This window comes from Suillus fuscotomentosus (assembly GCF_016647785.1).
Source record: "Suillus fuscotomentosus strain FC203 chromosome Unknown F5891scaffold_15, whole genome shotgun sequence".
NCBI lineage: Eukaryota > Fungi > Basidiomycota > Agaricomycetes > Boletales > Suillaceae > Suillus > Suillus fuscotomentosus.
In genome coordinates, this window is record NW_024539527.1 from 471,350 (window position 1) to 488,787 (window position 17,438).

At 47.4% G+C, this 17,438-nt stretch overlaps 8 protein-coding genes across 8 annotated transcripts; 3 read left to right on the forward strand and 5 right to left on the reverse strand.

Annotated features, from left to right (window-relative positions):
* Positions 1-750: 750 nt before the first annotated feature.
* Positions 751-1,005, reverse strand: F5891DRAFT_936045 (uncharacterized protein; the record flags this gene model as incomplete). The annotated part of the gene is made up of 1 exon (XM_041374052.1): positions 751-1,005. A coding segment is annotated over one exon (255 nt), but the record flags the coding sequence as incomplete, so codon positions are not given.
* A 688-nt stretch (positions 1,006-1,693) lies between these two features.
* On the reverse strand, positions 1,694-3,213 carry F5891DRAFT_1186016 (uncharacterized protein; the record flags this gene model as incomplete). Its single annotated transcript, XM_041366622.1, has 4 exons — positions 1,694-1,779; positions 1,836-2,022; positions 2,076-2,164; positions 2,220-3,213. 4 exons carry the CDS (start codon positions 3,211-3,213, stop codon positions 1,694-1,696), a joined length of 1,356 nt encoding a protein of 451 aa, XP_041228454.1.
* A 1,464-nt stretch (positions 3,214-4,677) lies between these two features.
* Positions 4,678-6,116, forward strand: F5891DRAFT_1021589 (uncharacterized protein). Its single transcript, XM_041361193.1, has 4 exons — positions 4,678-4,700; positions 5,071-5,082; positions 5,698-5,820; positions 5,877-6,116. The coding sequence occupies exons 2-4, from the start codon at positions 5,071-5,073 to the stop codon at positions 6,057-6,059; spliced, it is 318 nt and encodes a 105-aa protein (XP_041228455.1). The 5' UTR covers positions 4,678-4,700; the 3' UTR covers positions 6,060-6,116.
* A 2,146-nt stretch (positions 6,117-8,262) lies between these two features.
* Positions 8,263-9,350, reverse strand: F5891DRAFT_132386 (uncharacterized protein). The gene is made up of 3 exons (XM_041370609.1): positions 8,593-9,350; positions 8,368-8,520; positions 8,263-8,271 (listed from the first exon to the last, which is right to left on the reverse strand). Exons 1-2 carry the CDS (start codon positions 9,175-9,177, stop codon positions 8,473-8,475), a joined length of 633 nt encoding a protein of 210 aa, XP_041228456.1. The 5' UTR covers positions 9,178-9,350; the 3' UTR covers positions 8,263-8,271; positions 8,368-8,472.
* Positions 9,351-9,621: 271 nt separating this feature from the next.
* Positions 9,622-10,798, reverse strand: F5891DRAFT_948471 (uncharacterized protein; the record flags this gene model as incomplete). Its single annotated transcript, XM_041374810.1, has 3 exons — positions 9,622-10,421; positions 10,481-10,532; positions 10,610-10,798. The coding sequence occupies 3 exons, from the start codon at positions 10,796-10,798 to the stop codon at positions 9,622-9,624; spliced, it is 1,041 nt and encodes a 346-aa protein (XP_041228457.1).
* A 1,373-nt stretch (positions 10,799-12,171) lies between these two features.
* Positions 12,172-13,159, forward strand: F5891DRAFT_132450 (uncharacterized protein). Its single transcript, XM_041370610.1, has 7 exons — positions 12,172-12,205; positions 12,256-12,468; positions 12,518-12,533; positions 12,585-12,627; positions 12,680-12,688; positions 12,742-12,779; positions 12,830-13,159. The coding sequence occupies exons 2-7, from the start codon at positions 12,300-12,302 to the stop codon at positions 12,975-12,977; spliced, it is 423 nt and encodes a 140-aa protein (XP_041228458.1). The 5' UTR covers positions 12,172-12,205; positions 12,256-12,299; the 3' UTR covers positions 12,978-13,159.
* A 1,404-nt stretch (positions 13,160-14,563) lies between these two features.
* F5891DRAFT_132607 (ribosomal protein S7 domain-containing protein) lies at positions 14,564-15,553 on the reverse strand. The gene is made up of 2 exons (XM_041370611.1): positions 14,686-15,553; positions 14,564-14,637 (listed from the first exon to the last, which is right to left on the reverse strand). Exons 1-2 carry the CDS (start codon positions 15,372-15,374, stop codon positions 14,616-14,618), a joined length of 711 nt encoding a protein of 236 aa, XP_041228459.1. The 5' UTR covers positions 15,375-15,553; the 3' UTR covers positions 14,564-14,615.
* Positions 15,432-17,406, forward strand: F5891DRAFT_1021638 (glycoprotease family-domain-containing protein). The gene is made up of 8 exons (XM_041361194.1): positions 15,432-15,553; positions 15,608-15,749; positions 15,802-15,862; positions 15,913-15,994; positions 16,054-16,142; positions 16,198-16,745; positions 16,793-16,869; positions 16,921-17,406. Exons 1-8 carry the CDS (start codon positions 15,478-15,480, stop codon positions 17,031-17,033), a joined length of 1,188 nt encoding a protein of 395 aa, XP_041228460.1. The 5' UTR covers positions 15,432-15,477; the 3' UTR covers positions 17,034-17,406.
* Positions 17,407-17,438: the final 32 nt, after the last annotated feature.

The following is a 17,438-nucleotide window of genomic DNA, read 5'->3' on the forward strand; positions in this document are numbered from 1 at the left end:
TGCTCGCGTCTGCGTGGACCTCAATCAGTAGAGAGGACGAGTCACGAGAGTGTTGGGTGAGGTTAACATTTCTTCCGCGGGTATGTCCGGCGTGCTATACCAACTGGGATATGTGATGAGCAGTAAGTTCAAAGACAGGGTTGTCGTTAGGTAGGAATCAAGGACGTAATAAGCAACGTATACCACGGATAATCCCGCATGATGCATGACGCATGATGGTGACCCACATACTTAGAAGGTATTGATCCAATCTTCGTTCTGGAAAGCTTGAGCGTCTAAATCAAGGTCTTTCCTGTGTGCGTGAGACTCTTCTCTCTCGGCCACTTGCTCCCCACCAGTCTTTTTCAGCGTCAATTGGCAGGTCAGCTAGTCGGTGCGCAAGTTAGCCCCTCACGCGTCGCGGCAATGGCGCAGAAATGCGCTTTTTCGAGGTCCGAAGAATCAGGCGCAGAAGACATGCACTCTATGATTTCGCATGACCCACCTACATACTCAAAACGCATTTCAGAATGTCTATCGGCTCCAAGAAACATATCATAATCATCATCCAACCGGCTTCGCACACTTGAATCATTTCTCTTCTGCGATGCTTTCCATCCCTCGTCCTCTTTCCCGGCGGTTTCTCCATACCTCTTCTAGAACTTCTTTGCGCCCTTTTTCTTCATATCATCGTCCTTGGCCTTGGCAACGCATGCGTCTGATACCTTTGAGTCCCTGATTTTTACCTAGGCTCTTGGTTATTTGCTCTTCTGGCGGCCATAAAGTAATTGGAATGAGTTTTGCCGTGACGAAGCCATCTGCATCCATATCCTCCATAGCAGAGTTTTGGAAGTACCAATGTTCAGTACGTGCAGAGGCAGTTGATTCATATACGAGGATTCGGATATCGTCGTCGAGCCATTCAAAACCCATGGGGTGCATGTCGAAATGGGTGCCATATGCAAAAATGCGAGCAGTGGGCAGGTGGCAAATGGAGGTGCCGGCGAGCATCAGAGTATTGGCTCTTAGAGTCGACGTTGGGTAGGCAGAGAGTGAGTTGCATGGCAAACACAAAACTTAAACGTCCGCCTTCACCTTCTTCCATATCTACATCGTCGTCATCATCGTCACCTCTATGCGCTTACGCTCGGGGTCAAACAGAGACAGATTCACCATGTCAGAGTCGCTTTCTGAAAGCTGAAATTGACGTACTGTTAGCGCACCTTGCTAATCCTTGCATGATCAGTGTTCGAGAGAAAGTACACTTTCGTATTCCCTATGTGGTTGAGTACTCACGGTGTAGCTCGCTCTCGATCATTGGATGAATGAGCAGGAATTCAACATTCGTATGGAACGGTTTCATCAGATAACGATATAGCAAGGCCCAGCGCAGAGATACCATCAGAAAAAAGTGTCCATCAGTTACATGATTCCAAGTTATCAGTCACATCTACCAAAATTACAATAATTTAACTATTGCTTGAAGGTCAAATCGATTGAGTCTCCGCTAAAAGGTGTCCCAGACTCGTATCAATGGTATAAGAACAAGAAGAACCGACAACAACGCAGTAGATAGCATGAAAACTGTATGTCTTGTTCAACGGCATAGCTGGTTGCGTGCACCGTGAATGTATCATTAGCCTGATGCGAATATAGCTCCCTGTTTGAAATGAGAAATCAAGACATTTCCTTTAAAAAGCAAATCAGGTACCTCTCACGAGAGGGGTACCAGAGACCCAGTACCGGAACCAGCATAAACGCAGTCCATCTTCACATCCGGCAGCGGGTGATCGCTTGTCCCTTTTAAAAAATGTCAATGCAGCATCCGAGTTATCGTGAACATACAAGTATCCTACCAGCATGACAGTACGGAATTCCATCCTCCTTGTGTCCCCACCACATCACAGGCGACCACTCATCCACGAGGTTGGCGAGAGTCTGCAGATGGCCATATGCAGCTGGCTGGGGACTGTGCGGTCTGCGCAATGTGACGAAAGTGAAGAAAGAGGCAAATATAAAGAGGGCAATGCATAAGTTCCAGATCTGCAAATATGTGTGAGCATGTTGAAACCATTTTACATACAGTAAGTACGAACCTGGGCAGTGAACATACTTATAGATAAAAAGCCTAGGGTGTCGTTAATGGCGTATGTGCGTATGTCGAATGAAAGCCCAAACATCCAGTCTGTGATCGGTGTTCAATAACACTCACAACAAAATACTTGGCGTGAATGACTCACGCAGGAAAGGCTTCGCGACAAAAAGTATGAGATAGAGCGGATGAGTGAAAATGTGCTTCAGCGGGTTCGCCGCCACTCTAAGTCCTTGGCTTCTGGTAGCGCATCTCCACTGTCTTTCGTCTCGAATGACATTTGCGATGAGCTCCGAGCAATGCAGCCCAAGCGTCAACGGTCCCTGGACTCCCGCAATGCTGACAAAGAGCAGAATCCACCCATGAAGATTGCCACTCGGTAGACCATACGTGAGGAAATCGCCATCCCAATTTTGGAAGAATGACCATGTTTGTAGGGTCAGAGGAACAGATCCAGAACCGGCAGAGAACCGGTTACTGATATACATGGCGAGTGCGGCCCATCCAGTGTATGCTGCAACAATAACCCACAGAAAAATGACAACTTTCCGGATGCTAGGGTGTGCATGCCACGTAGAGGGCTGTGTCTCTGGTGGCTTCGCAGGTCCTCCATACGTGTCTAGGTCAGACACACGACGCATGCACCGGAAAGTAGCAGGGGTCAATTGTGTATGGTGGACGAGTGCGGCGGTCACGTCGAAAGGTGAGTAGCTCCACGTCAGGATTTTGATAACCCGCATCGCTGACAATGCGATAATCACCTGGAGGAGGAGTGCGATGCCCAAAATGAGGAGAGGCATTCCTACGATGGCAATAGTACTCCCATATAGCACAACGCCCAGGGCATTTGTGTTCGTAGATATGACGACTGAGGCCGAGCTGTAGGATATAATGAGGAGGACAGCCGAGATACCGTTAAAAAGGGTGCCGTTAGGGTTATACCATCTACTAACTGCGGTCAGAAGCCGCAGATTGGTGTTGAAACGAAGCCGCGACTCTGATGCTAGCGCAGAGCGCAATGAGATGCCGTGTACGAAGCCTATGGACTCGGTACACAACGTGACGATTAAGTCAAGCATCAGGGTTAATATTTCCACCTGCAGCAAAAGTTGAGGAGGAAGCGTTCCAGAAGGATCGGTCATCGTCATGCCGAGTGGGGTTACACCCGAGATTCCGTGACTGGCTAAAGTGACAATCCCTGTAATGATGCATGAGCAGCTGAAGATACTTGAACATGCCATTCCGACAAGGGCATATCTACGACTCGTCAGACTGCGATCGTAGAAATCAGTTCTAGTATCAGCAGTGGGCTTCGCATCAGATATTGTCGGGTCAGAGTCCTGGTAACCTGGAAGTGTGTTATATATAAGAAGGCTGGATGGATTCCAATTTTCTTCTGTCGGATTGGATGAAGCTATGGGATGCAGAGACAGGAAGGCCAGTGCATTATAGACATGCAGATTAAATATCTTTCGCTCATGACCGTAGCTTCTGGTGCAGATCACTTCGTGATAGAAGAACAGTGATGTGCCACAGTATTGATATCTATCCTGTGCAACGTTGATTTACATTGCCGCAGTGCAGCAACTTGAACCTGAATACTGAAAGTGCACCAGTGTCAGGATGGTGATCATTGAAAGCCTGTTAAAGCTTGCCTCCTTGTAATGTACTGCACACATGTCCGTGCACAGACTGGCTGTTGCCTGTCAATCGAGAAAAGCAATAATCAAGGATCATTGAGGCCGAGGCCGCTCTGATATTCTGATTGCTGAGTTTCAATGGAGGCGTGATGCTGTTATTACATAATGATAACAAAGGGCCAGGTGAAATTGACGCGGCCCTGCCGCGCCTGCCGCGGTCGTGACGCGCCTGTGACGCGGCACTGACGCGGCATATGTGACGCGGCACTGTAACAAATTCCTATGTACAGATCATGTTTACACAACTTCATATCGCATTCCAAACACTTTGAATCATCGTTAATGATCAACATATGAGTGTCTGCCTGCGTACAGGCTCTATAGTGCTGTATTCACCTCTCACCAAATTTACAGTGCTTGTCCTCTGCGTTCATACTACTAGTATGCATCTTGCGCGTCAGTCCTATATTGTTGCATTACCTCTAATTCGTTCATCTATGTTGGTTTTCAGATGCAGTGTCAAATGTTGTCTCACTGCGTCAAGCTTCGACCTCACCCTGCCAAGTTTGATCCCCTCTCTATACCCTGCACCAACACGTCGAGCCCCAACCATGGCATGTCAGAAGCCTCGTTTAGGCTGCGTCAAGCACTACTCACACCACGACAAGTTCTCCCAAATATCTTCGCAGTCTCTGTACTAATATCAACATCTACACTCTATGCCGCGTCAAGGTCTACTACAGTGCCGCGTCAACCATAGCACATACCGCGTCAGTTGCCGCGTCACATGCGCGTCAGTGCCGCGTCAAACCTCCTCCATGCCGCGTCAGTGCCGCGTCACAGGCGCGTCACGCCGCGTCAAACCTCGTCACTGCCGCGTCACCCGCGCGTCACGCCGCGTCACTGCCGCGTCAAACTTCATTCATGCCGCGTCAGACCTCACCACCTCCACATGCCGCGTCAAACCTCACCACCTCAACTGTCACACTGTCCATATAACTTAGGTATATTTTACTTTACATCTGTCATAATAATTGATATTCTAACAGTGTTCCTTTTCATCCTGACAGAATTAGACGTCGTACACTGTAATTGTCCATAGGCAGTAATAAATTTATTTTACTAAGCATTCTTTCGTTGTCTCCTCTGGGCTCGAGAAACAACCCTTATTATCGCGCTTTTGTGAATCGTATCATGGCCTTTGTGAGTTCTTTAAAATACGGAGTAAACTTGTTATAATCATCTTTTAGCAATTAATCAAACATATATTCAACTTTTTCTATCCCAACGAGACAGAGAATCAAAATGATCCAGATCGGCCGGGTCCGCTGCTGAGTTTTGGGGACCTCATACCCTGCTATGACCGTTCAGGTGCGTCATCCGACATATTCTCCTTGTGAACATAGAACAGGCAATGTAATAGCTTATCTTCCGGCCTCCGTGCAGACCGCTCAGCCATCACATGACCCTGCACACTCCGTCCCGAATCCACCACCCCTCCCTCAACACATGAAACACCACTCACAGGAGTTATTCGAACTCTGCACGGACTTGACAGTCCAGACTTGAACCAATATGATGCGGAGGCATACCCCGTGATAGACTACATCTTGCGATCGAAGAAGAAGCCAGATGGTGTGGGTGCATACAGCATACCGTTTTGTGGTGACATCTCATCTCACGAGTATGCCAAAATTGCACGTTGGTTCTCGGAGAATGTTCCTGGTGCTTCCGGTCAAGTCGAAAAATGGCTTGGTGGCATGCCTTTGGTGCATGCTTTCACTCTCGTGGTTGCTCATCGAAAGGCCAGTGATTTTGAAAAACGCGTCGAAGCTCGAAACGAAGAATGGAACGATAGCATGCTGTTGAAGATGGCTTGGGCTGATCTCATGATAAGCTATCCTACCAATAGCTTCGTGGCTGATGTCGACCTCGAGTGTCTGACCGCACTAGAAGCAAGGATGTTCGAGGATTCCGAAGAAGCAGGGACCTGCAGGCAACCAGCAGTGGGGTTTGGATGCTGGCCAACATCACAGGCGATGGAATGTGTATCTCGGAATTCCTGATGAATGGGTTTCTGCAAGAGATTATAGCGAGAGTGAACTTGAAGTGAGGAAGACATTACCTGCTCCGTTCGATAGATATCTAACTTATGTGATTGACAGCGCGGCCCCTTATTCAGTGATAACTCTGATGCTACATCTTTGGAGTCTGCAGACGAGCTATCCGAAGCTGTAGTTCCTTCTCTGCCGGCCGAAGAATGTCCGCCCGTTAAACGTCGATGTGCTCCACAGGCTCGAAGGGTCCAGAGAGGAAAAGAAAATAGTCATTGGCTTATGTATACCTAGTTGTACATGGCTCTGAGGCAACTAAAATAACAAAAGAATGGTCGTGAACTCATCCAACTTGATCTGGAAGTTAAATGTAGAATATAGGAATGGCGCGTCAGTGGCCGCGTCAAGGATCGTTAGTGCCGCGTCAAGGCTCGTCAGTGCCGCGTCAGTGCCGCGTCACATGCGCGTCACGCCGCGTCACGGCCGCGTCACGACCGCGGCAGGCGCGGCAGGACCGCGTCAAAATAGCTACGCCCGATAACAAAGCATATGGTCTCTTCTTCCTGAGTTCTGTAGCTACTAGCCATATGCATGATGGCTATACAAATCTGCTTCTGCCAGATCCCCGACTTCCACGTCAATGGGGAAGAGCGTTTTATCGCATGCCAATCTCCAGTCACTTATCTATTCTCATTCAAATTCAAATCAAGAATTCTCCTCTAGTTCAATGTGCTAGAGTGTCACCGTTAGTACTATGATAATCTTGGCCATTTCTAATAGGTGCCCCTCCTTCGTTTCGCGATCTTTCAACCTTGCGCGTTTCGATTTCTACACCTACCAGTGGATGCAGGTAACACGATGCTGCTAGCGATCAAGATTTCCTGAACAGAACAAGTTACTGTCTTCTATTTAATAGGTCTGCGCGACTTTGTGGTTGGTCTTTAAATTTGACTGTTGTTCTTGATTGTACACTTATATCAAATTACCTCCTGCATCTCCGACCAACTCACTCACCCTGGACTGACACGCACTGTTGGTGCTATCCACTTTACCTGCTCACAGAAAGATGACTTCGAACATTATCGACGCTCACCTTTGTCTCAATACCCTTCGTCGTGGCTAACGATCTTGCATCGTCAAATAATAGTGGTACGAGGGCCCTTATCGAATGCATTGTTCAACTTCTTGTCTGCTCCTGCTGATCATCTTCCTCTCCGCAGATTTTGCAACATTCATCGACTTCTCTCTGAAGATCTAATGTCAGGATCAAACGACAACCCAACACGCTGTTCACGATTCTACTATGATACCCGGCGATACCAGCTTCTGGTACAATTCACCCTGCGTTCTTGAATAACCCGGCAGTGCGATATCGGGAGAAGGAGGAGGTTGACGACTGACAGACGCGACGCGTCTCAGTCACGTGTTGATCTGAAGTTAAGTCTGATCCTCCAGTAACAAGTAGTACTGTGACGAATCCCATCTTCTCGTACGCAGAACATTTGCATGCTTGTCATAGGAGGCTGGAAAAGTTTTACTCCTCAATCTACCAGACGTACATAAATTTTGAATATGAATCTTATTACTTTGCAGAAAAGTCGAAAGAGCTCGGTCTATTCCATAGTCGACTCGGAATTATGCAGTAGTCCATTCAAGTTATGTCTGGCGTCATCAAAGTCCAAGTTGGAGCCCAGTGCGTATCTAGTAGTGGTTTGTTCCAACTGTTTCAACACTTTGAATGTTCACACACGACAAGACTGGTGCATCATCATGGAGTGAAACAATATTTGGTTCTTCACTACAACGCCGAGGTACAATTATGTTTGCCTATACACTACCTTTCACCCACACTATTCTGTCTCCAAATCTGTGTCTTAGTGCTTCAGTCTACAACACTGAGATTCGAGTCTCGGTCTACTTTCTCTACTAACAAGCTTACTAAGGTCCTCGTAGACACCATCGTATTAATAAAGCCTACAATTATCCCTTCGACAACCTTCCAGTATATCTCGAATATAGCGTGCCCCCAGCCCTTTGATCTACCACATAGACCACGTATATATCATACACCACTTTCAATATATGGTGCTTACTGCGGCACGACCGCCCGTTTCATCAACACCCAATCAGACACGATCACAGAAACAGCAATCCATATTGACATATTCAACAAAACTGTTCCATGGTCTGAGTCAAACGCGCAGGGGATCACCCTAGCTCCACCCAAGTCCATTGCTATGATATTCCTGCCAACTCAATATCAGTACACTCGTTCGTGTTCTGGAATCGAAACCATGCCAAGCCATTAACAACCAAACCGGACGCACCTACTACCATGTACTGACTTGGAGTCTGCCCGCATCAATCCAAGCAAGATAATCTAACTTGGGAAGGAGGCTGAATATTGTTTATCTTCTCTGGCGCGCTCCCTTTCTGTCTCGACTTCTATGTTTCTGTTTCCAGCGGTAATGTTCGTCGTCTTCCCGTGTATGAAACGGAGGAAACACTGCATGTATAGGGTGTCATAAAAGACTCGCCACTCTTTTTAAACAAAAGGGACGAAGTCAAGCACCATAGTTGTGCATATATAGAATAAACTTACCTGGAAAGACCCTTCGGTGGCATGGTGTTCGCTTTCAGAGGAGTAACGACGATCTCGACCAAGTTTCATCGTAGTCAAGCCAGTACCATTCCTCAAATTCGTCATCTAGCCACGGCGGCTGGGCATCTCGGGGTGAATGAAAGTTGATATCAGCTACAAGAGTGTCGAAACACTCATTAAAATAAAATAAGTAATCGGTTGTTATATAATTTTAGTACAGCTCACTTGAGGACACTCCGGTATTTTCCCATCATTGATGGAACATCTATGCTCTAGGGACGACATCGGACTCCTGTGAGAAATACTATGCAAAGGAAATGAGAGGCCGGACTGGGTGTCGGCAATCTCCAGTGACGTGGAATCTAGGATATCAACAGAAGAATCCGGAGTGAGCGGAGGGGTATTGCTTGAAGTCACAGATGGTGACGATGTGATAGGTGATTCAGAACGGAAATGAGTGGGAGGCGTTGCACTGCTGGGGGAGACACAAGACACTCCGGTCTGTTTGCTGCAATCCATAGTGACAAAGTTGGTCGGAAAGGAATCCATTTGAAACATGATTTTCATCCCGGTCAGGTCTTCGTCATTCGCGTGCATAACGTTGTCATCATCCTCCGCGTAGCTTGGTACACCATGGTGATGGCTTGAAACTCGGTTTTGAAAAATGCCAAGGGCGAGGAGTCGCGTAAAGCTGCTCTTCATATTGGTTAACCAAGAGTCAGAGTTGGACGCATCTTGGGTACGACCTTGTTGGGGATGTAGACCCGCTTCCAGATCGCTCAGGGTATCGTCGTCAACATCGTGGCCCATGATGAGGACAATTGCCACTGAATATTGCTCGGCCAAGGTGCGTTCAATTAATTACCAGAACGCAGTTATATTGACGGAGACCGACGGTGGCGCTACACCAAGTTGAAATCCTGATGGGATCCGCCGAACACGATTTGGGCGAGGCGGCAATTAGGAAAGCAACGGACTTTCGACAGTTCTAGTGAGCTCATTTGAACATGTTTAGTATTCGACATGCAGTCTTCAGGTAGGAGCTACGACTGCGCACCACGTCACCACAGAACATGCACCACATGATAAATTATACGCAGTCAATACGCAATGTAAGCGAAGGTTTTTACACCACTGGGAACATGTAATGAGCAATAAGAAATCCAAGACATGATGAAATGCGGATCGTCCTCAGCAGGGAATGAAAGGCGTGATGAGCAAACGTGCGTACCACAGACGATGACGTGGCAGGGATTATTCCTTCTCGTTCAGGAAAGCGTCTAGCTCATCATCAAGGTCTTGCTGCGTTTTTTGTGGGCGTGGAATTCTTCTCCCTCGACCTCTGGCTCTGTGCCAGTCCTCTTCAGAATCGATCGGCGGATCAGTTGGCTGGTACGCAAGCTGGCCCCTCGTGCGGCGCGGCAACGGCGCAGAAATGCGATTTCTTAGGTCTGAAGAATTGGTCGCAGAAGACATGCGCTCCGCGGTTTTGCGTGACCCGCCCACGTAGTCGGAACGCATTTTGGAGGGTTTGTCCACTCCAAGAAACGCATCAAGGTCATCATCCAACTGGCTTCGCACAGTTGAATCATCTCTTCTTCTTCTTTTCTGCAATGCTTCCCCTCCCTCATCCTCTTTCCCGGCGGTTTCTCCATACTTCTTATAGAATTTGCTTTCCCTTTTTGCGCCCTTCTTCTTTACATCATCATCCTTGGCCCAACGCATGCGTATGATACCTTTCAGTCCTTGACCTTTACCCAGACTCTTGGTTATTCGCTCTTCTGGAGGCCATAAGGTAATTGGAATGGGTTTTGCCGTGACGAAGCCGTCTGCATCCATATCCTCTGTGGCAGATTTTTGGAGGTACCGATGTGCAGTACGTGCAGACGCGGTTGATTCATAAACGAGGATGCAACTATTGTCGTCGAGCCATTCAAGGCCTATGGGGTGCGTATCGAAATGGGTAACATATGCAAAGATGCGAGCGGTGGGCAGGTGGGAAATGGGGGTACCGGTGAGCAGCAGAGCATTTGCTCTTAGACTTGACGTTGTTTCTGATGGCAGCAGATGGTAAGTTGCATGACAAATAATGAAGCTAAACGTTCGTCTTCACCTTCTTCCATATCTATGTCATCATCATCGTCCTCCCCTTCTGTGCGCTTGCGCTTCAGGGTCAAACAGGGACAGGCTCCCGTGTCAGAGTCATTTTCTGAAAAATGAAATGGACATACTATTAGCGCACCTTGGCAATTCTTGCCTGGGCAGTGTCAGAGAGAAGGTACACTTTGGTGTTCCCTATGCGGTTGAGCAATGTAGCTCGCTCTGGATCACTGGATGAATGAGTAGGAACTTGTGATTCGTAGGGAACGGATTCATCGTATGACAATGTAGTAAGCTCTGGAGCAGAGACCCCGTCAGGAAGATTGTCCATGTTGTTTGAAACAAAACTAGTTGCTATGAGCCGAACTTCAGGATGCTAATACACGAGGCAATGGGCATACACCGCACCTGTTACCAAATTGGGTAATTTTTGGGCCGGCGGTAGTGCCCAGCCTGATATACTTAGGACATGTTCTAATGAATCTATATCCAAGGGTATAAGAACCTGTGATTATTTTCAACAGAACGTGCAAGACACGACCAGCAATCGGCCGGTGGATGTAGCCGGACAAGGCGATACTATGCCACTATCCGATTCCGAATTCCCGGCCGCCGACCAGTGTGCTAGTGTTCAGTGTTGCACTGCCGCGTTTCCAGTGTCTAACTAGTCTGGGCCCAAGTATCACCGAAACAGTCGATTTTGTCCCCTTGGCCTCGGACCTTGATCAACGCCATGGACGGGAGATGGATTAGGCCCTCTCCGCCCATTGCCGTCCAGTTTACCGAGTGTGGCCGCCCTTGCTAGGTACTGTGGATTAGTGGTGGATGATTAATAATTGGGGAGGAGGTAGGCTATACAGTATAACAGCAATATCAAACCGTTAACGTTCCTGTCAATCTCAAGTCTCAACACCCCTTCCTCTCATTATATCGTCTTTCTAATGTATATTACTGACTCGGAAGCGCAGCAGGTGTGAGTGATAAACCCATTGGTTTACTATGTATGCTGATCGCGAACTAATATTCCAATTTGCCAGGTCGGTGTACCTGTACATCCTTTTCGCATCAATCAGTACTACGACTTTTCATCTTGATTCTCAAGATGATAACTGAATACTTTAGGTCTCCTGATATACGACCACATGGCGACCCTCCCAGAAGAAATCATGTTGATCTGGTGTCGCCCGAAAGCAACATCTGCAGTGGTATTTCTCGTCAATCGCTATCTCGCCGTGCTCGGAAATATTGTTGTCCTAATTACCAATTTCCTACCCGTTTCACCTAAGGTGCTACATTAATATTGTGCGTGTATTTGACTGGCAGGCTCACTTTATCTCCGCAGAGGTTTCAACTTTATTCTCTTGAATATCTATGATTTTGCTTAACAAAGGCTTAGCTGTTCGAAGTACTTGCTAGTCGTACAGGTGTTACGTTTTTTCCAGCAAATTTTTATTTGTCGTGAGTTAGAAGTGTATCGCGAGAAAGACACGCTGAATGTTTCAAATTTTCAGTCACACTGTCTCTTCGCACTTATGCTCTCTACGGCCGCAGCAGGCGTCTGCTTAAATGGATGGGGATCATCGGACTTGTTCTTATAGCAGGAACGTTAGTACGTGTTCACGAAGAATTTTGGACTTGAGAGTCTGCTGAACTTCAAGTTTTAGGCGGTAACTTTTGAAAATGACTCAGACGCTGGGGTCGACGCCGGCGACTGCCATGAAATATACACGACAGCAACGTATGTCATTCCCTTCGTCATTCGACACGCCTGCTCAAAAGTCCTGCCAGAACTGTCCGTCAGTGCACTCTAAGTCATATCTGGATGTATATTGATGGTACTACGGAATTTTCCAATCGCAGGTCATGGGATGGCTTGGATGGCAATGTTTATCTATGAATTACTCATCTTTGTCCTCACAGTCTTCAGGACCTGGAAAACTAGAGGATTGCGGTTCTCCCTATTATCCAGGAGAGATATCCTTGATGTCATATTCCAAGATGGTATTTTTCGTCGCACCGGTATTGTAAACACTGAACCAACCGAGCGCAGGTGTGATGTACTTCGTGTGAGAGTGCTAGCGAAACTGTACGAGTGAAGCTGATCCGCTTTCCCTCAGAGGAATGACATTAGTCAATTTACCCAACATTCTGACGCACCTCGTAAGTCAGCATATGAAGTATAGTTCAGTCGCATGCTCACACCATGATTTAGTGTGGTTCAGTGAGCATATCCGCATGTTTCACCAGGTTGACTATTTCCTGACGATTTGTAAGGGAATCATCAAAGGCAGCCTGAGTGTATTTACTACTTGGTGAGTAGTCGATGGGATAAACACAGAACGATCCTAATCATGACCCTCAGCATGTCTGTCACTCTCATCTCTCGCCTGATGCTCAACCTCCACGGATGTGTCGACACTGGTGTTTTTTCTAACCCTGCCGAGACCAGCCCCGATGTCCTTACCACCAGGGTCGACGTAGAGTCTGCGGTTTCCTCGGACCATTGGTAGGCTGGTACTGGATCTTGTTCATGGATGTAAGTGTTGTTGAAAGTTAAAAACTGTTCTTTTAGTCCTTTTCTTGAACGCAGCATGGTATGCTTGCTCGATATCTATGTAGAAACGGCTCATTTACAGCTCTTTGCATAATTATGCGGAAACGCGAAAGTTGAATTTGCATCTCGGAAATGCCCGAGGTAGGACCCCGTAAGTCTTTGGCTCAATTGTGCACTCATTCATGCTCCAGCATGCCACCGCACACCGTCTCATCACTAGATCTAAAATTTCAAAAGCTTGCGTTCCTGTTTTACACCAACGTGGCCATTCTGTCACAAGTGTTTGTCATCTGCTTGGTATCAAGAAGACACTAGTATACAAAACTATCAGGCTGACTTCCACCTCATCCCAACATGCATGAGTCATGGACCTATGACATAGTCGACGTTGCAACTTCAGTATAGATGACCCTATAGAGTGATTTGACATGCTTTGCAAGCATAGTTGTAGTAAGGAAGTCAAGGTAACTGAGTGTGGAGACAAGAAAAACGACTTCTTTGATCTTTGTAGATTTCACATCCTTTTGCCATTGTGTTCTGTCAAGTTTTTCACGTATGTATCAACAAAGACAGTCTCAAACTGAGGTATCTCAGGGGATATGGAAGCACATGAAGCCATCACTGGAAGCACAATGTTCTACTGTCTGCCTTGGACTGGGATTGGTCTGCAGTGTGTTCTCGCTCAGATGGTGCTTATGGGGTCCTACCTCGGGCATTTCCGACACGCAAATTCAACTTTTGCGTTTCCGCATAATTATGCAAATAGCTGTAATGTGTGTAGCGACGACCTGTTACCATTCTGAAGTAGATTGGCTCCCAATACTCCGAGTCCCTGAACACGTCAATTACTGATCACTGGCAAAACCTTTTCCTGATTTGACCACTATCGTGTATGTTCTATACCTTATCGCAGAGCGTCCTCGCCTTAATCCTCGCTGTATGGATATTACTAGTACCGGAAGGCTATTCGAGGGTTAGGGCAGCTGACTGGGGCTCTATACAACGAGGATCAGGACGAGGGATAAGCACATACATTTGCAAGGTGGGACTGCTGATGTGCTTGACCGAGAGGTTGTGGCAATACTAGTGGCCAACGGTGTATTGGGTTCCACGGATGTCTGATTTGCTTGTGTCTTCTGGACTAATTGGGTCTTGATACAACAATTCATCTGGGCATCGGGAGTGAATAGTGCTGTAAAACCGTCGAAGTATCCTGGTTCAAATGCAACTTAGTAAGAACTTGGTTTTGGATGCGACATTTGATGAAGAAGCAGACAACAATTAGGTGCTGGCTGAGTGAGAACCCTGAAAGCCGTATTGAATTTCAGCAGCATGAATCATTTATCAAACATCGTGTCACCGTGGAACTTCTGTTAATTAACAAGTGCGTGAAGAGCTCCACAATTTTGTTAGGGGCAGATTACCAGAAGGAACCCGACCGGAGAGCACTGTTGCCCGGTAACATGCCAGAAGTACTGAAAGTAGTGTAGTATTCGCTGCATCATATCAAAGAAGTTGGAGAGCCACGCAATTACACTGCATTGAATTCGGCGATCCATTACAGGAAGGGAGAATACGGTAAACATGCAAGTCCTCACTTGGCGAGCGCGTTGCCCCTGTGCGATATGTCAATAAGAGTTACCCGACGTCAATGTTACACATACCTATTGACCATGGCTTGTTTGTGTGCCAGCTCCTTGTCAGCAATAGCTTTGCTGTCTCCATTAACAACTGCAATAATCTCTCGGGCTAAACGCTCCTCTACCGTCTTGCCACTTTTGTTTTTGCTAGCAGCCAATACAGCATGAATACCCGCCCTTATGCGCTGTTTTTCTGTAAGTGCGGCAGGTCTCACAACGTTCTTTCCTGAGCGCTTCTGTGATATGCACTTGACAGCAGGGGAAGCAGTGATGAGGGCATGGCGGAGGATAGGTAGCGGCGGCGCGCGGGTAAGAGCGTGAATATAAAGGAGTGTGCGGGAGACGACGCGGTCTGCTCTCGCACGTTTTCCGTGATTAAGCAGGGAAGATGCGAGGAAATGAAGAAGGGGGTCGGATGCTGGCGGAATGAGCATTTGTGAAGGGTCTGGAGTTGAATTCTGGGTTGGGGGAGTGGGGGGAGATAATATATCTGACAGTGATGAAGTCTTCAAGTCGAGGGTCGAGGAAGACCCCATTATAGAGTCAAGTAACGCTACACTCTGGTTGACTGTTCGTTCATCAGTAGTAGAACTGTTAGCACGGCGAGCAAGGACTGGAAGCGCGCATCTCAGCGCGACAAAGGATGGAGGTATGCGTTGAGGGCATGATAGCAACGAGCACCTCGACGCGTTAAATGTTGCCACCGGGCGCATCGTCACGAATGTTTACGAAGAGAGCCAAAAGCAAAGAATCCAATGTGCGACCGACGTAGACAAACAGCAGCAAACCGACGACGCTCTTTCGACACCATTTTTCATGCCCATTCTCGGAAGTGGGCTTTGCAGACAGAATGTCGTATTACTTCGACGACTGAGGGATGTTCCTCTTACTGGTAAGAACTGATATTGTTTGTCGCTCCGAGTCCATACCAACAAAATTTTGTTAGCGCATAGGACGTTCCAAGCGCGTACCGGAAGGCGCACATTTACTGTTCTTGGCTTCGAGAGTTCAGCGGATGACACCTGTGCAGCTGTCGTGACATCCTCGCGTCAAATACTTTCGAACGTCGTTGTGAAGCAGCATGATCTGTGAGTCCCTTCTGTGTCCAGCCGTATGTTTGTTTGACCCCAAATCAACCAGCCACGAAGGTTTCGGCGGTATTCATCCATCTGTAGCCATTGAAGCACACCAGCGTAATATGGTGAATGCGTTCCTTTCTCTCGAATCGTTTACTTTGACTTAAGTCTTTAGCCGGGTGTTGTCAGAATGGCTCTCGAACAGGCATGTATTAGCATTCACGACATCGACGGGATTGCATTTACGCGAGGTCCAGGTATCTGTGCATTCTCTTCAATCTGCATCAAATGTTCCTCACCTATAAGTTGTCTGTAGGAATCGGAGGCTGCCTTAGTGTGGGCTCGAATGCCGCAAAGTCCCTTGCCGCCGCCCTCGGTAAGCCTCTTGTCGGTGTCCATCACATGGTTCGTTCGTACATGCACTTTCTTTTGAGCACTACACTCATTCATTCAATTTCAGCAAGCACACGCCTTGACCCCCCTGCTCACGACTCCAACCTCAGATCTCCCTCAGTTTCCTTTCTTGACATTGCTTATCTCTGGAGGCCATACGCTTCTACTTTTAGCTTCATCTCTTACCTCATTCCAGATCCTTGCAACAACAGCAGACGCGAGTATTGGACGCGCGTTTGACAAAACAGCCCGAGCACTTGGCCTGTCTTGGGGAACCAGAGGCCCTGGCGCAGCACTCGAGGAGCTATGCCGCGTGACAGATGATGAACTGGAATCCCTACCCGACATCCAACCATTCACTGTCCCAATGCCAGGAAAACTTGCCTTTTCCTTTGCATCCCTACAATCTTCAGTAGAGCGCTACATTTCTCTCATGGAAGAACCTCTATCCAGTTCACATAAAATTGCCTTGGCTCGTGCATTCCAGGCAGCCGCAGCTCGTCAACTCTGTGCCAAGCTTACGTTGAGCCTTCAAAAGCTCGAGCTGAAAAACGTGATCGTCAGGGATGTTGTCGTTAGCGGCGGGGTTGCCAGCAACATCTTTTTACGCGAAAAGTGAGCGTTGAAAGCTCTGTTTTCTTTCTCGTGCTCAGCTTCTGTAGACTCCGAGCAGCGCTGGATGAGTACAGCTCTGATGAGCGCATATCGCTCCATTTCCCCCCGCTGGAGTTATGCACAGGTTGGTGCTTCAATATGCAGATCGATTTATAGCGTTTGAAATCCAATACAGACAATGCGGCGATGATTGCATGGGCTTCGATGCATCGGTTCCTCGCTGGTGATTATGACGACTACACGGTAGACCTTCGTGCCAAATGGAGCATCGAGGATATCAGAATATGAAGCGTCTCAAATATGACTAGTTGCATGCTCTTCCTCGATGTGTTCGATCACACAATGACTACTAGTGGAGGAGGGTGTCAGTCAGATACAAAGCGAACGACTTTGTCTACAACAATCTATGGGTGGCTTGGTGGTGTAAGACACGGCGTATTGGACAACGTGGCAAATGGCAAGTCCACTGGTGGTATGCGCGAGATTCTCGTTGATTTTAAGCGCATGGAAACTCATGTATGCCGAACGAATTAGTAGTTCCTCGTGGTTCTAGGTAGTACTTAGTGATATATAAAACCCACAGACGGAGGTATAATGGACTATGTAGATTCTTGTTCCTGTGCAATAATCTAATACAATGAAGAGGCGGATGATACATAATACAGGCACACTAGTACTGATACATCAAACTGA

What these genes read in the sequence shown, in the direction of transcription:
- F5891DRAFT_1021589 (XM_041361193.1), top strand. An exon ending in ATAGCGAGAGTGAACTTGAA is followed by an intron (nt 5,821 to 5,876) that starts GTGAGGAAGACA and finishes TGTGATTGACAG; the next exon opens with CGCGGCCCCTTATTCAGTGA.
- F5891DRAFT_132386 (XM_041370609.1), bottom strand. Translation starts at nt 9,177, where the DNA reads ATGGGCCACGATGTTGACGACGATACCCTGAGCGATCTGGAAGCGGGT. An exon ending in AAATACCGGAGTGTCCTCAA is followed by an intron (nt 8,521 to 8,592) that starts GTGAGCTGTACT and finishes ACACTCTTGTAG; the next exon opens with CTGATATCAACTTTCATTCA.
- F5891DRAFT_132450 (XM_041370610.1), top strand. Translation starts at nt 12,300, where the DNA reads ATGGTACTACGGAATTTTCCAATCGCAGGTCATGGGATGGCTTGGATG. An exon ending in CTGAGTGTATTTACTACTTG is followed by an intron (nt 12,780 to 12,829) that starts GTGAGTAGTCGA and finishes CATGACCCTCAG; the next exon opens with CATGTCTGTCACTCTCATCT.
- F5891DRAFT_132607 (XM_041370611.1), bottom strand. Translation starts at nt 15,374, where the DNA reads ATGCGCCCGGTGGCAACATTTAACGCGTCGAGGTGCTCGTTGCTATCA. An exon ending in AAACAAGCCATGGTCAATAG is followed by an intron (nt 14,638 to 14,685) that starts GTATGTGTAACA and finishes CATATCGCACAG; the next exon opens with GGGCAACGCGCTCGCCAAGT.
- F5891DRAFT_1021638 (XM_041361194.1), top strand. Translation starts at nt 15,478, where the DNA reads ATGCCCATTCTCGGAAGTGGGCTTTGCAGACAGAATGTCGTATTACTT. An exon ending in AAGCACACCAGCGTAATATG is followed by an intron (nt 15,863 to 15,912) that starts GTGAATGCGTTC and finishes TTAAGTCTTTAG; the next exon opens with CCGGGTGTTGTCAGAATGGC. An exon ending in TGCATTTACGCGAGGTCCAG is followed by an intron (nt 15,995 to 16,053) that starts GTATCTGTGCAT and finishes AGTTGTCTGTAG; the next exon opens with GAATCGGAGGCTGCCTTAGT.